Below are 15656 nucleotides of genomic sequence, written 5' to 3' on the forward strand. Positions count from 1 at the left end.
CAGAAGATTTCATACAGAAAACAGGCAGTCAGACAGGTGTAGTTGTATTCTAACCTTCAGTTTTCTTTTCCTGTCTAGGTGTTCTTTTTGCTCAGACAGCAGGAGGGTCAGCCCCGTCTGGTGCGTCGGCTTCGTCCATCTCTAACAAGGCTGTCAACAATCGTGTCGCTCTGCAGCAGCAGCAGAACACACCTACCTCAACCTCCAGCAATCCATTGTCTTAACAAACTCCCAGCCTTTCCACTTTATCTTTTTTTTTTTTTAATTACCACGCTAAGTAAAGCCAAAAAGCAACCTCATTTTCTACATCATCTATGCCAAAAAAATAGAGAAGAACCATAAACTGTACGGAAAGACACAAACTGAAACTCAGTTCACTTGAAGTACACTATCTCAGGTTTTCTCTCACAAACTCACCTCTTTTGTTCTTCATCGCCAAAAAAGGATTTTTACAAAAAAAATATCCAAAACAGAGAGCCAGTATATGCTAAACAAATACATATGCACAACCTGTGAATTATTTATTTCTGCATACATGTACAGATTATTGGAGAACAAAAGAGAAGGTAATAACTAGGAAGGGTAATGCATTGTTTACACACACAAACACAGCTACTGACTGACAATGATGTTTTATCCTCTAGGGGAGAGAATTTTTTTTTTCATTTTAACTTTTCATTGTCGTTATTAACGTTATTCTCTTTATTGTGTTTAAATCTTTAACATCCTCTCACTGCAAGAAAAATTATATATTTAGAATTCTATAAAAAAATATAAATATCCTCTATTTTTAATCAGAAAAGCTTAAAAAAGGTATATGTTGTTTCTTCAGGGCATATAACAATGTACCATTGTGACCTCATTTTGTGTAAAAAAAAAAACCTTATAACCTTATTCACTTGGCAGCCATTTTGGATCGCTATGTGTAAGTCCAGTGCAGCCCTGTGCTCTAGTTGTGTAATGAGATACACATCATATCAATGCCACTGATTCTCCTGTGAAATAGTAAATACCACACCTGGTCCATTATTGATCTTTGTCATACTCCAGTGCTCCAGTGATGGCTCCTTAATTTATACCCAAAAATACATGCCTATTTGTTGACATAAGGCCAGTTCAGAACATATCATCGCCTGCTGTGCTAGTAGCTTGTACATGCTTAGTGTTCCAAATGACTGGTTAGTAGGAGTAAGGTCAGTTGTAATACGCCAGACTTTGAGCCTCTGTGGCGTCCTCACAGACTGTTTATGTTCCCGTTTAGGGGCTCAGACTTTAACGGGAATAACTCGGCCTTTCACGATTGTTCTCAGGTGTCTCTTCGCTTTGTATAGTATACCGCAGTCTTCTCTTACTTTCAGCAGAGCGAAAGTAAGAGATGAAGTCTCTTCATCTTTCTCTGTTTTTTTTTTCTTCTTTCCAACTTGGCCTTCTTGTGGAGTGATTGTCTTATGGTCAGATGCATGCATTTGTAGTTTAAAGCCCTTCAATCAGAAGTGAGGTGATTTTCTGTCTTAAATGGACAATCAGGCGCTTCAGTGGAAACCTCACAGCTATTTCAGCTCATGCCTGGAACTTTGTTGTTTTCTGTATTATGGAGTACAGGCGCTTTTATTTTGTGCTTCAGCTTTGTGTTTTGCATGACTTCTTCTGATCCAAGTGCTTCTTATCCTATGCAGTGACAGGGTCTTCTCTGGGACTAGCTTGCCCTCCTGTCAAGGATATAACAGAGAATGTCTTCTGACCTTCTGACTGTTTAGCTGTTTCTTCAGTGGGACTTTCGGTGTTAAGGAGCTGAGAGGTAATCATGGCTGCAGCTGTGCATTCGCTTGCGCCTTTGTACAAACTCTCAGATTCATAAAATCAGCCACAGAAGAGACAGTGTGTCACTTCATATGTGTCTTTGCATTTTGCCGATCAATCATTTAGCTTTTTGAACTTTAACCTGTGATACCTCTCTGGACTGTTGGCTGTTAAAGATTGTTACTCACCCTACACCGGACCCCACCACTACGCAAAGCAGCTTCATTCCTACTGGCGTTAGGAAGTAAATCAGGCTTTGTGCATGGGTTTCTTTCTGAGGCCTTAACACAGCATGAGATGACCAGAGAACGAGCAGTACCTCCGCCTAATCACTTTTTACTGTTCCAGGCAAATATCACCAGATGGCTTTGGTGGCTTTGATTCTGGACTCGCTGCTCAGTGGGAAATCACCAGCAGCAGCTACACAAACACTGGCCAGTTAAAAAAAAAATAATAATATGCATACAATACTCAAAACGTGTCGTTAAATAGTGAGAGAGCTCGCAGAGGAGTGAACAGTCCAGACTGCACAGAGAAGGATGCTGTGGAGGAGCTGTTAATTCAAACCTCTGGTCGGTTTGACATGAACATAACACATACTGATGTTGTGCTCTGTTTGGACAGTTTAAAGGGAAAAAACTGATAACATTTGTTGCTCTTCTTCAGTGTGTTTGTACATTTAATAATTTATCTATAATATATTTTGAATATGTGAGGATGTGAATTTTCACTGGAGGTAGAGACTCTGCTGCTGGGCTGGCTTCCATTTTTTTTTCTTCTCTCAGTGATGATTTAAAATTTAGTGATTGCATTATATATATTTATGGTAGAATGAACTTAATTACTCTGGTTTTTGAGCATTCAGATGGTTTTATAATTTCCATAACAGAGAGGACGGGGATAAAGTAGCTTTAGCTAAGGCAAGTTTACCAGCTCGCTTAAACTAGCAGATGCCATTGTGTGATTGTTACCTGTGTTTTTCTGATTCTTATACGTTTCTGTTCTCTTTTGTTCCAGCGATTACTTTTGTAGAGTGGCATAGCCTTTAATGGCATGCTGACCTACAAGCATACTACTGTATGGTCTATGACGAAATCTAAACTTCTGTTTAGATTGTCCCACAAAATCCTTCCTTCCTATTTCCTTATATAAGCAGATCACATACTGTGCATTATGGTTTTGCTCATCTTATTCCGTTTTAATGAACCACTGTGTTGCAGGTGTCACAGTTGCTGGTAATGGCTGACAATCAAACAGAGACATCATGCAGCTGAGAGCGTACATTTGTCGGGGGAGGGAGGGAGTGAGGGAGGGGGGGCTTCTGGAGAAAAGCTAAATTCAATCAATCCTGATCTAAAGGATCAACATTGCTTTTTTTTTAAGTTGTGACCTTGTGACCTTTGTAGATCCCCCAAGGCAACATTCAAGCACCTGCCCCCTTCACTGGATCCATGTTTATCGTATATCTATTGACCCCCCCCCCCCCCCTGTGAAATATTTGCATTTGAACAGCGGATGTACTGCAGCTCTTTCTCTGTCTGTCTCTCTATGTACGGCGGCGTTTTCAGGGAAGGTTATGTTTATTGCGTGGAAGCGACAATCAGCGTACATTAAGACAACACTGTATACCTCCAAACACTCTCACATCCCTTCAACCACAATCACACCCCATTTTTCTACCTCAAAACATTCAGATATTCTTCTCATCAGCCACAACAGACAATTCTGTTAAAACCTCAATAAGCCTCAGTAAAGTGACAAGAATGAAAGAGATGGTTATGACCACAGACAATCAGACATCAGATAAAATGTGTCTCTTATAACTATTTTAGTTATAGAAGGGGGAGTCAGAGAGGCCTCTGTGTGACGTGAGCGCCCCCCAGTGGAAGGTTTTGTTATGATGCACAATCAATTTAGTTCTCCTAAATGGAAACACAAAAGGTGTCACAGAAATGCACTCAGTGTTCATATCTTCATTTCCTTCCAGTGTTTCCATTGTTCATGGTCAGGAGTCTAAAGTCAGCATGGACCAGTCATGCCTCATTAAAAGCAAACCTGAGTCTTTTAGAGTCAGGAGCTCTTCAAGGCATTAGAAGAAGGAAATATTCAAGCCTCCTGTCTTGCCTGAATCTCTGCTCCATATCTGGTGTCTTTGTTGGACATACTTGAGCTTGTGTTGTTTGTCTATATTTTGTGCGATTGCTGCCTCTGTGTGTTTAGAGGCACTTCCCTTCTGGTGGAGCTTGCAGGTGCTTTTCATTATAGACTTTAAAGTGTTTGTCAGTCTTTGTTTGGTAATGCAATTAAAAACAGCTTGTATTGATTTCAAAGATCTGCTTGTTGGGCTAATCTTCCTCACTAGTGCATTTTGTTTATCAGCACATCCCCTCGGCGTCTCCTGTGATTGGCTTGCTTGCTCTCTGTCAGAACTTTCAGGTGTTTTTTTACGTTGAATTATCGCTGCTTTTAATCCCACCAATGCTGTAGATAAGTAACTTGTTGAGATCTTACCAGGTCCAGAGCATCTTGCATGGGAAAAAAACTCCTCCTGTCCCACATGCTGCCAACATGGATATTTTGCTGGAACATTTTACGGGTTAAGGTTGCATGTGGGGTCATGGGGCTTTTTTTTGACTGGACTTCACCACTGACTTTACCTCCATCAGGTGGACTTGGATAGGGAAAATGATGAGAAAATAACAAGATGCCTTCTGCTGTGACAATTGTATGAATTAACCTGTATTACTAAAATTCATTACATAGATTATTTCTAAAATATGGCTTTTTAGGGCTATGGATTATATCATGTTTATAATGTATGTTTTTTTGTTTTGTTTTGCTATTTCTTTGCTTTTTTTGGACATGCTGTAGCAACCCTGGCATACAGAGATTACTTCTAGACTAGATCATGAGTAATCATGATGATAATAATAATGTGATTATTTTAGGGAAGCATGTGATGTGTGTCTGAGCTTCACGTGTCTTCACATATCTTCAGAATGGAAACAAGGCTCCGTCTCTTGTCTCTTACAACTTCTCAGAAAAATCTACCTCTACCTTCCGTTTGATGCATTTAACCCCAGTAAGGGGGTTCAAGTTACAGTTTTACCATGGGGGGGAGGGCACAGGGAGCAAGCACCAGGGCCTGAAATGAACCTCAGCACGCCAGATTAGGTTAGTTTCTGATGATCCGTTTTTGTTTGCATCTTAGCCGATATCTCCTGGTCCGGAGGTTCACGTTTGAACACCTGGCCGGCTCTCTCTGTGTCTCTGCTCCTCTCGCTGTTGCCGTGGTTACATGTTTGTAACACTTCTGCTGTTTTTAGTTCATTTGAGCACCAACAACAGGGAACCTCCAGCTCGACAGCTAAATACTACTAGTACTGCAACAAGTACTGCTTCTCGTACCACTGTTAGTACGGCAAGTCTGTTTTCAAGTTTTTCAGTCTGCTCTATTAATGTGTGCTTATTCCTCCTTTTTCTATAAATGATTTCATTTTTATGATGAATGGGATGTTTCCTGTTAGCAAGCACAGCGACAGTGATGTGGCAGCAGGAAATGTAACTTTTTTTTGAAGGGTGAAGAACTATTCTTGCCTATTTACTCAATATGTGTTTGTGTGAATACTTTTTATTTTGAATCTGAAATGAATAAAATATCACCTTTCTTCCCATCACTGCCTCGGATGTTATTTAATGTCCTCCGGGGGACCTGTTTGTTTATCTGATGTCTTATGTTCACGTTATAAGCTCATATATTGGTGGCCAAGCAGCGAAGCAGTTATTTTCTATGGCAGTCCATAGAACCGTCTGCAGGAAAGTTGTGAAAACTGGCGCACTGATTCAGATCGGTACCGTGATTATTCTAACAAAGTTTCATGTCAGCACCACCCATGCTGAAGCGCCAAAGCTCAAAGTTGGAGGTGCATTAATAATGTCTGTAACTTTTGACCTGTGAGACCGATTTTCAAACAACTGGTTCCTTTTGAAATAAAAGTACAAATTAAAACTAAACATAAAAGTAAATGTAGAGTTGTGTAAAATAAACTTTGCTTATGTGTTGATGTCAACTAATGTGATATCTAGTTGCCATCAACAGAAAGCTGACCAGTCATTCAGTGGATGAGTTCATAGCGTCGTGTTTTTTGGACTTCATGAACAAAGTCCAAAGAAAAGGCACACAGGGTCTGTTTATGTTACATTATTGTTAAAAGGTTAACACTTTATATTTGTGCAGTTGACATTAACATCTACAGTTTGCTAAACATAATCATACCATTTAAAAAACATAACCATCCTCTTCCTCAGTGGAGAAACCTGGACAATACCAGGAGAACGAGGTCTCTTCTGAGGCCTGTTCTCGTAACTGGTAGAAGCTGCACTTTATGTGCTGTTCCCTATCAGTGAGTAGTTTTTCTCTCCTGTAGGTGTGGATGAGATCTTTTGAGAGGATTTTACTTCTCTTTAGAGTCGAGCTGTGCCATAGAGGATGTTTAGAGGTGCTTGGTATCGCTGTGCTCTACCTTTTCTTCTGTGAGAGGTCTAACGCTATGGACCGATCATAAAGTCCTCTACTCTCATTAGTCTGGCTCATACTGGTAATATCATCTCATAATCTGTGTTTACTGTCTTCCTCGTAGTTTTGTGCCTCGCTCTTGCTCTCTCTCTCTCTGTCTTTGCAGGTCTCAAGACCTGCATGCTGACCTGCAGTCCGGCCCCTGAACTCTCCTATGCTTATCGACTTCACTAGCCCCTGCTGCTCATCTTTGCTTTGATTACTATCAAATTACTATTACTACTTATGGACTGACGATATATATAGATATCCATTATAATATAATCACTGTTTCATCTTGCTTGTCATGTTTGCTCTGTACTGTATCATGTTTGCTGCATGTTTGCTCCCCTCTCTCTTGCTCTCTCTCTCCTTCATCCTCTCTGTCCTGTCTCCCTCTTCTTTTCCTCCTCTACCCGGCCGACTGGCAGCAGGAAGGTTCCTCCTTGAGTGGACGGGTCCTGCTCAAGGTTTCTTCCTCTTAAAGGGAGTTTTTCCTTGCCACAGTGCTCTAAAGGGGGGTTAAGGCTCTGGGTCTCACGCTCTGGCTTTCTGTGAAGCGCTTTGAGACCATTTCTGATTGTAAATGCGCCATATAAATAAAACTGAATTGAATTGAATTGAATTGAGAAGGACAGTGGCAGGACAGTGTCAAAAAGCTGTTGTTTACCAGATCGAATGGTTTTGCTCTATGGCTGGTGTCCACCCAAGGCATCCTTTGGAGCAAGAATGAGAATGCATCGAGATCACTCTGTTCTGCTTCGTTACTTGGTTCTTTAGCATAAGACAAGTCATGCATGAAGTTTTTCACATTGTGCAGTATTTTGACTTTTTCCTGATCAATAGGGTCATTTCCGATTCTTGAATCCTGTGAATAAAACTTTCTTTGCCATGTTCCAGTTTTGAGTTACACTACTCTGTTGTTGCTGTTCAACCTGAGGAGGTAACATTGCAAATTTACAACTAGAAACCGACAACTAAGCCCAGCAGGACACCAAAGTAAACCAGTTACACAGGTGTTAGATGGTGATGGTGGACTTGAATCTTGTTGAATTCCTCTGTCTCAGAGATCAGTGTAGTCTGGTCCTGTGTGATCCAGTTACCCTGTAATAACCATCTACCCTGATAAAGAGTCATCACATTCATAAAGCAGGTCAGGACTATATGCAGGAATGCAAATGATAGTATGACGCTATCTGCTGGTGATCAGCTGCATGTATCAAAACCAGACAAAGATTTCCGATTAGCCTCTCTCCTTCATCTACAGCAGTGTGTGAGGAAACAGAGAAGGAGGACACACAGCATGCTCTGCAGCTGCACAGAGACACTGATGAGCAGCCACAGTGGACGTCAGTGTAGCAGGTCCCTCTATAAACACAAACATGTACTCTGTTGGCAGCTTGATGGAGTGCTGTGGGGCTGACTTAAATGGTGATAAATAACCAAAGTGCGTTGCTGGATCATAAAATCTGTTGTCCAAAGTCTGTGATCATCAATAACGTGATATTTGGTCAACTGGCTGCACACTGTATGGCTTGAATTGGACAATGTGTGCAGTTTAATGCCATGACATTCAAGTTAATTCAATCAGAGAATAGATATATGCCTTTAACCATCAAAATCAAATTCATCAGGACGCAGGAAGCAGACTCTGAACCTCATTCAAGATCCTGACAAGGTTGAATCCAGGGCGACATTAAAGGGTGTGAGGTCCTTGACCGAACAGCACTTACCTGACGGATCATAAGAGACAAACTGATGATTATTGAACTTGGTGAGTTTTTCTCTTGAGAACAATTTAAAAACAGAAGAATGGCAGACAAAGACGAACTTTTCAAAACCTACCTGACCTGCCATGTGTGCTCAGAGATTTTCAAAGATCCTGTGACTCTGAGCTGCAGCCACAACTTCTGTTCAAGCTGCCTGCGGAAATTCTGGGAACAAACTAAAAACCAAAACTGCCCCATCTGTAAAAGAAAATCGTCAAAGGGTTTACCACCAGTGAACTTTGGACTGAAGGAACTGGCTGACTTGTTTGCTGGGAGACATAAAGCATACAATGAAATGTCTCAATACATTAAGAAGCAGCTGTTGTCCACAGAGATGTAGATCAGAGCAGAGGTCAACAAGCTCCACCAGTTCCTGAAAAAGGAAGAGGAGTCCAGACTGGCAGCTCTGAGGGAGGAAGAGGAGCAGAAGGGGAAGACTATTAGCCAAGAGATGAAGAGGATTCGGGAGCAGATGTCCTCTCTGTCAGACAGCATCTCTGCTGTTGAAGAAGAGCTGCAGAAACAACAGGTGTCGTTCCTCAGCAGGTATAATGACACTCAGAGCAGAGCCAGAGCCCAGAGCTCACTGTCAGCTCCACAGCTGGCCTCAGGAGCACTGATAGATGTGGCCAAACACCTGGGCAACCTGGCCTTCAGAGTCTGGGAGAAGATGAAGGACAAGGTCCACTTCAGTCCTGTCATTCTGGACCCAAACACTGCAAATTTGGGGGCAACAGTGGCGCAGTGGGATAGCAGGGTTGTCCAATAACCGGTTCGATCCCAAACTCCTCCCTAGTCACTGTTGTGTGTTCTTGGGCAAGACACTTCACCCTAGCCTGTGGCGCGCCTTGCTAGTCATTGTATGACACTGCTTGTGCAGCAGCCGTAACGAATTTCCCTCTGGGATTAATACAGTATCTAAAAAAAAAACAAAAAAAAAAAAAACAAATGGAAAACTCCCGCTGTCTGATGATCCGACCAGTGTGCGAAAGGAGGACACAAGGCAGAAACTTCCTGGAAATCCAAGGAGACACACTAAATATACTGATGTGTTTGGCTCAGAGGGCTTCAGCTCAGGGAAGCACAGCTGGATTCTGGTGTTTATGCCACTATAATGAAGAAACTTAATGTGATGATAAGACCGTCCCAATGCAGAAGAATTTCCAGAGGATCCGAGTCCAGCTGGACTTTGACATAGGGGCGGTGTCCTTCTACAGCTCTGAAGACAGGACTCACATCTACACTTACAGAGACACTTTCACTGAGAAACTCTTCCCTTATTTTTATGTTGGAAAGTCAGCTGGTGCAAAAACCACTGACATCAAAGTGTGTCCGTCTGAGGTTTCTCTGACACGTTCAGGGATGTGATGATAACTTCACTTTTTTACTCTCTGAGCTCATCGTCAGTCTTTACACTCAGACCTTCATTCTGGGTCTCTCTCACTCTTGTCTCTGATATTTGACTGTAGACATGGAGGCGGAGTTTTAAATATTGATTATTAGCCTGGTTAGCAGCATCTTGACTCAGACTGTTGATATTGTTGATCCATGCTTTTCTGTTTTCTGTTGTATTTGCTGATATTTGAGCAGTTTTCTCATGATTTATGTTTTTACTTCACCTAGTTTCCTGTTTTATATAAAAATTAGATGGCAAATATTAATTATATAACATGAGGTCTGTGTGTGTGTGAAATGTGAAATGTTTTCTATCATTTAAACATATTTTCTTTTTTCATTTATACATTTTGTTGTTGTTGTTTTGCTCCTTTGGTATAATGTGTATTTGATGTTTGTTACGCGGCAAATAAATGATCTTTTTTTGAGGAAAGAGGCCGGGCGGTGTTTAAAAAGGAGGTTTCTGTGTTGATCCAGATGTTGCCCTCTCGGTCATACATGATCAGACACACACACCGAGAGATTTCATCCTTGCAACGTGACCGGCGCCTCACGTTGACGCTGGAGTTTTCCGAAGCACCGCCCAATAAGCGTGTCCGCAGCGGCGAACCTATCGCACCCGGCAGATTTAAACACATCAAGCGATTCGAGAAGGCACAGGGGATGAGCGGGGCGGAGTTACACCGACTACCCGGCTACCCCGTCTTCCGAGGGGTGGGGATGAACGACACCAAATAATTGGATCCAGAGTGAATACTTTCAGTATACAGTGTATGGATTTTGTGTAGATATTTTCAAGAGGAATAAAAATGAGACTAAGGTCTCAAAAAACCGTTGCCGCTTATCCGGAGACGCCGAGGCGGAGTAACCGCAGACGGTCCAACAAAAGGACGCCGAGGCGGACGCGCCTATCGGTATCGGTACCCGAAAGCCCGTCTCATAGCAAGGTAAGGCTTCACATTTGTTGTGTTGTTGATGTTTACCAGTCATGTCTCATAAATCTGAGTGATAATATGAACCTCGTGTAAGTTAACAAACACATTGTTGTGGAAAATGCTAAGCTAGTTAGCGTGGACGTTGGTTAGCACGCTAGCTAGCCCTCTAATAACAAAACAGTAAGCGGTGCTACAGCTAGCTGTTGTGTTAAAGCAGGACGGTAGGTGGCTTTTCACCCTTGTCCTAGTTAGATGAATATTCACATTTCGAGGATTTAAAAAAAAAACAAAATCACAATTTTATGATCAGATAGTTAAAAGCCGTAAGAATACTGCGTAGACATTGTCGGCAGCTAACAATAACAAGGCAGCAGCGCGGCCGTAAGTCTTCCTGCAGGAAGGTCATAAAGTTCAGCTTTTGTTTTTCTGAGCTGACTTACTCTCACGGCCAAGGTTTACGTCGTCGTGTGTAGTAACGCTAAACAGTCGAATTCTTACACTTATGAAATGTATGAGTTTTAATGTACAGTTTAAACAGTTGCCTGCATAGCTGCAACTAATAATTTAGTTCTCCATCCATGTAAAGGCGTTTGTGAAGCATCTTAGATTAGTTTATGTGTTAACAGTGACTGAATTATAGCCCCATCTGAAGCTATTCTTTTCTTTTGGAAAACACTGTAAATGCCTAATAATATATGTGGGCTAAATTACTTGTGCATTTGTGGGCTTTAAATCACCAGCACCTGGTAACACTTTGCCACAGTGTGGGTTGAGATTTGCAGCACTGTGACGTGGTGTCTGCTGTTGGAGGATTACACAGTCCAGTTGCATGTGAGAAAGGGTCCCAGCAAAGTAGGTCATCAGGGCACACATAACACAGACAGTTTACACTAAAGCAGTCTGAGATTTGAGGCACGCATCATGTATTATACACCACTGAAGCATAGTTTCTGCTGCTCTGTAATGAAAACCAGGATAAAAGTCAGGGGTTCCTGTTACACTGTACTGTTATAGCAACAACCTTCCCGTCCCTGCTGTGCCAACCTTTCTGCTTTGATCTTTTTGTGTCTGTATAATTAAATGACTGCTCCACCTTGATGTGAGCCTCTGGGTTTTTATGCTCATCTGCAAACACAATAAGAGGCCAAGATGGACAGTTATTTTAGACATGTTTTCTACTGTGAATATGCAGGCACATATCTTAGTATGCCTCAGTTGTGATGGTGTAGTTAATGTTGGCTGCGTCTTGCATTATTATTGTAGGTTGCACATTGCTACACAGAGAAGAGCAATAATTGCAGTGGGCTTGGTTATTGTTTTATCGATTTGAAATGCAGTTCATTCCTGAAATCATCATTAAATGCCCTTTTACAATTAACCTCATAGAGCCTGACCAGTATCAATAAATCACCCCAGCCTGAAGTCAAGCCCCATCAGCATTTTTTTCTGTGTGCAAAAATGGATTTCCCATGTGAAATCCTGGCTGAGGCCATAAAAAGAGCTGTTTTTCACAAACAATCAAGTGGACTTTGTAGAATTTACATTTTAAATATTTTAATCTTTTTTTTTGTGTAGGCTGAAGACACCTTTGACAATGAGTCAGACGAAGAAGTTCCGACAGTCACCAGACGGCCGCTGCCACGTGGCCGGGCGAGGAAGAGGGCTATCGCTGTTGATGACAGGGAAACAGGTATTCTTGGCAACATCGGTTGATTTCACTTAAGACAGAAACAATTTTATTCCCACAATAACTCTTTTATGGATTTGAGTGCGGAATCTGTGTCTCGTTATGTTTGTGTTGTCTAATGGATGTTCTTCTTGTGATTTTAGATTTGGCCTTCAAGACTCCAGTCAGGTCAATAATGCGCCGTGAACGCATACTTTCAGAAATGGACACAGTGTCTCCCCGTAACGCAACAGCCAGGAACATTTACTCACCCATCGTGCGATTTCTCACACCCAGCAAAGAGAGTGAGTACAGCTGCTAACATAATGAATAAAAGAAAAAAAAACTTCATTATTAGCCCATCCCATGTTGTGCACTCTGCACTTGTGCTACGTTATCAACTTTGGTAGAAGCCTGAGATTATACATCTCTTGAGACCACCATTTCTCTTTGACATGACACCTAATGTCTATATAAGTCTGTTATTTTTCTTTGTCTAGATTTGAAGTGTGCAGGAACTGGAAGCGTGTTGATGAGCCCAGAACAAGGTGTGTTTGGCTATGGCTCCATGGACATTTTTGCTGGAGATGAAGATGATGATGTCTTCAATCCGTGAGTATAAGGATGCTTGTTTCACCCAAGATATTTATAACTGTATTATTGTCTGTAACTCTCCTGGAGTTTTATGATTTTATTTCTTCTAAAAGCAGTATTTTCTTTGTTCAGGTTTACCTTCATCAAGAACATACCATCACAGTCTCAGCATTCCCGACCTTGTCTCAGAGACATTCCCCCTAAGACCAGGAGCACCCCAGAGGCCACACTGGTGCTTGACCTGGTGAGTCTTATCCTCTGTGGCTTCCTGCTCACCACACACATGCCAGAAACACAACAGCTTTCATTGGCAGAGAATATCCATACTACATACATCTCTTCATCATGTACATTGAATTAGTTGATTAAACTGGAAGCTGATGTGTCTCTTTCCAGGAGGAGACCCTCATGTTCAGTTCTCTGAATGTGTTCGAGGGTGCAGAGTACACATTCAACACTGCTTTCCAGGACAACCAGTACAAGGTGACCACTCACTCCATGCTGCTATTCATAAACCAAGAATATGTATTGAATATTCATCCATTCCTAACCTGTATACAGGTATACATGATTCTGCGACCACATGTGAAGGAGTTCCTTCAGGCAATGGCAAAAGTCTACGAGGTACGTAAACGTAAAATTCTTTGGTTTATTTTTTTCTTTTTTAATTAATATACATGTCTGTGCTTTAATAAGGAAAAGCAAACTGTGGTTTTGATAGTGTCCTGTTGAGTTCTGGTTTGAGTGGAATTGGCTCCAGCTGCTGTCTGTGCTCTGTTCCAGCTGTTTGTTTACACTTGTGCAAAGAAGGAATACGCAGAGAAGATACTGGACATCCTGGACCCACAGAAAAAACTCTTTCGGTATGTCTCCCCGTTTCCACTTGTTTCATAAACTTCACTGCACAGACATGCACTCTGTCACACCTCATCAGACCCGTCTGTCGCCAACAGGCTGACCTTTCAGCACTATACTCAGATCTCTAACATGGCCTGTTGGCAGTCACTCTCCATGTTCCTGTGAAACTATATGATGTCACCAACCCAGGTGGTTAACGTCACGTGTCGATGATTTTCCCCTTAGACATCGTCTGTATCAGGACGACTGCGCCTGCGTCCTTGGCCACTACATCAAAGATCTCAGTATCCTTGGGAGGGGTCTCAACAAGACGGTGGTTCTGGACAACGCGCCCCACACGTATCCGTACCATGTGAGCCCTGAGTTTAATATTTCCTGACTTCTTGACTGTGTCTTTGCTGCTCAGTCTCAAATCATTTGTGTGTGTTTCTTTTGTTTTTACAGCTAATGAACACGGTTCCTATTAAGAGCTGGTCTGGAGAGTCACATGACAGGGAGCTGCTGAAACTCATCCCATACATGGAGAAACTGTCTGCAGCTGTAAGTCTGTTGTCACCTGTAATGCATGTTTGTCTAATAGTTTCACTCACTGTTTTTGGCAATTCATTATCAGCTGGTAGCAAAGATTTCATCTTGAAGAGTGAAATATTGATCACATGGAATAAAGATCAGCTGTTGTTAGCTGGTTCATTATTGATGGATGTGATTGCACATCATTTTGTGTTGGTTGTCTTCGCTGCCACCAAGTGGATGCAGAGTCTGTTGTTGCATTTTTCTTTTCTATGTAAAGGTTACATTTTGTTCTGATCAGCTTTATTTAACACATGAAATCAAATTGAATATATCTATAGTTTTGGTGCCTGTCTTGATAAAACAAGAAATTTGACATTACCTTCCGTTATGATAAACAGTTTTTCTTCCCTCATTACACCTCACTGTGCTGTTTAAGCTGTGATGGCAGGTCATGTTGTTCAGACAGCTCATTTTGTATCTCTGTTAAATGCAAGCCTGAGTAGATGTAGCAGCACAACTCTGATTACATGTCATCAGGATGCCTTGTGAAAGCACATACAGAATTACGCTGTCTGTCTTTGTTTGTAAACACGCAAAGCGAGGAGGAGGAAGGAGAGCGTCACCATAGCTGTGTAAAAAGAGCTAAAAACCTGAGGCCTGCTGTGATAATCCCAGCAGAAAAAAAGCAGACTGTTTCAATACAGACAAAAGGAAGCTGGATTGGTCTTAAACAGACTTGGTACCAAGAGAGCGTTGATGATTCGTAGGTCGTTTTAGCTGTGATCAGAGAATCTGGTGGATTATTTTTTTGTTTTCCCAGCAGGTCAGTTTGAAACAGCTGGTTATCTGCTGCAGCATCTGCCGGCTGTCTTTCCTTTCCCGGCTTTGTGGTCTGTGCTGAATATCTCCCGCTGTGTTTTTTCAGGAGGATTTTCAGGAGGTGCTGAAGAAGAGGAAGGATCACTTCCACAGGCTGCTATCTGAGGACTGACTCCAACCCCACTCCCACTCTTAACCACGTCACATGACTTCAGCAGCTCATGTTTGCTTTTGTGTGTGCTTCGGCTAAAAAGCAGAACCCAGCTGGAGTTAACTAACCTGCTGACTGTCGGTTTGTGGTGGAGCTGCTCAGCGTCCTCCTCCTCCATCTTCCATGATGACTTTAAAGGACGGCAGATCGGTATTTCAAACATGCTGCTGGTCGTTAATCACCAAACACCCCCACCCGCCCCTCTCCGCTCTCATTTTCCACAGGCAATAAACCGTTAGACAATGTGTGTATATATATAAGACAAAACCTTAAATATGTTGTTTATAGTAATTTTTTATTTATTGACTATATTGCTAATCAACAGCTGTTATGTGTATATTTTAGCTTTTTTATGCAATAAAATTACCCTAAAATATTAAAAGGGGAAAATAAAGCAGTGTTCACTATATTGACTTTACATCAATACACGGCAGTCAGTCTGATTTTAGGTTTGTCATCACTGAGAAAAGAGGGCAGTTATCAGTTATAGTTAAATGATGGTTATGGACACGGTCCAGGTGGGGTTCAGGACATGTAAAGG

General features: G+C 41.8%; 2 protein-coding genes across 4 annotated transcripts in view; both read left to right on the top strand.

The window, feature by feature from the left end:
• arid3a (AT-rich interactive domain 3A) overlaps positions 1-4130 on the top strand; it is a 35795-nt gene extending 31665 nt beyond the window's left edge. For all 3 annotated transcript variants that reach the window (XM_028403403.1, XM_028403404.1, XM_028403405.1), the window contains one exon: positions 79-4130. In XM_028403403.1, coding sequence (XP_028259204.1) covers positions 79-224 — 146 coding nt within the window. In that variant the 3' untranslated portion in view covers positions 225-4130. The remainder of the gene's footprint in view (positions 1-78) is intronic.
• A 6039-nt stretch (positions 4131-10169) lies between these two features.
• On the top strand, positions 10170-15372 carry ctdspl3 (CTD (carboxy-terminal domain, RNA polymerase II, polypeptide A) small phosphatase like 3). Its single transcript, XM_028404098.1, has 11 exons — positions 10170-10466; positions 12030-12144; positions 12285-12425; positions 12621-12732; positions 12847-12958; positions 13111-13197; positions 13276-13338; positions 13498-13577; positions 13798-13924; positions 14017-14112; positions 15011-15372. The coding sequence occupies exons 1-11, from the start codon at positions 10329-10331 to the stop codon at positions 15074-15076; spliced, it is 1137 nt and encodes a 378-aa protein (XP_028259899.1). The 5' UTR covers positions 10170-10328; the 3' UTR covers positions 15077-15372.
• The last annotated feature ends 284 nt before the right edge of the window (positions 15373-15656 follow it).

Source organism: Parambassis ranga, chromosome 4 (assembly GCF_900634625.1).
Source record: "Parambassis ranga chromosome 4, fParRan2.1, whole genome shotgun sequence".
In the NCBI taxonomy this organism is placed as follows: Eukaryota; Metazoa; Chordata; class Actinopteri; family Ambassidae; genus Parambassis; species Parambassis ranga.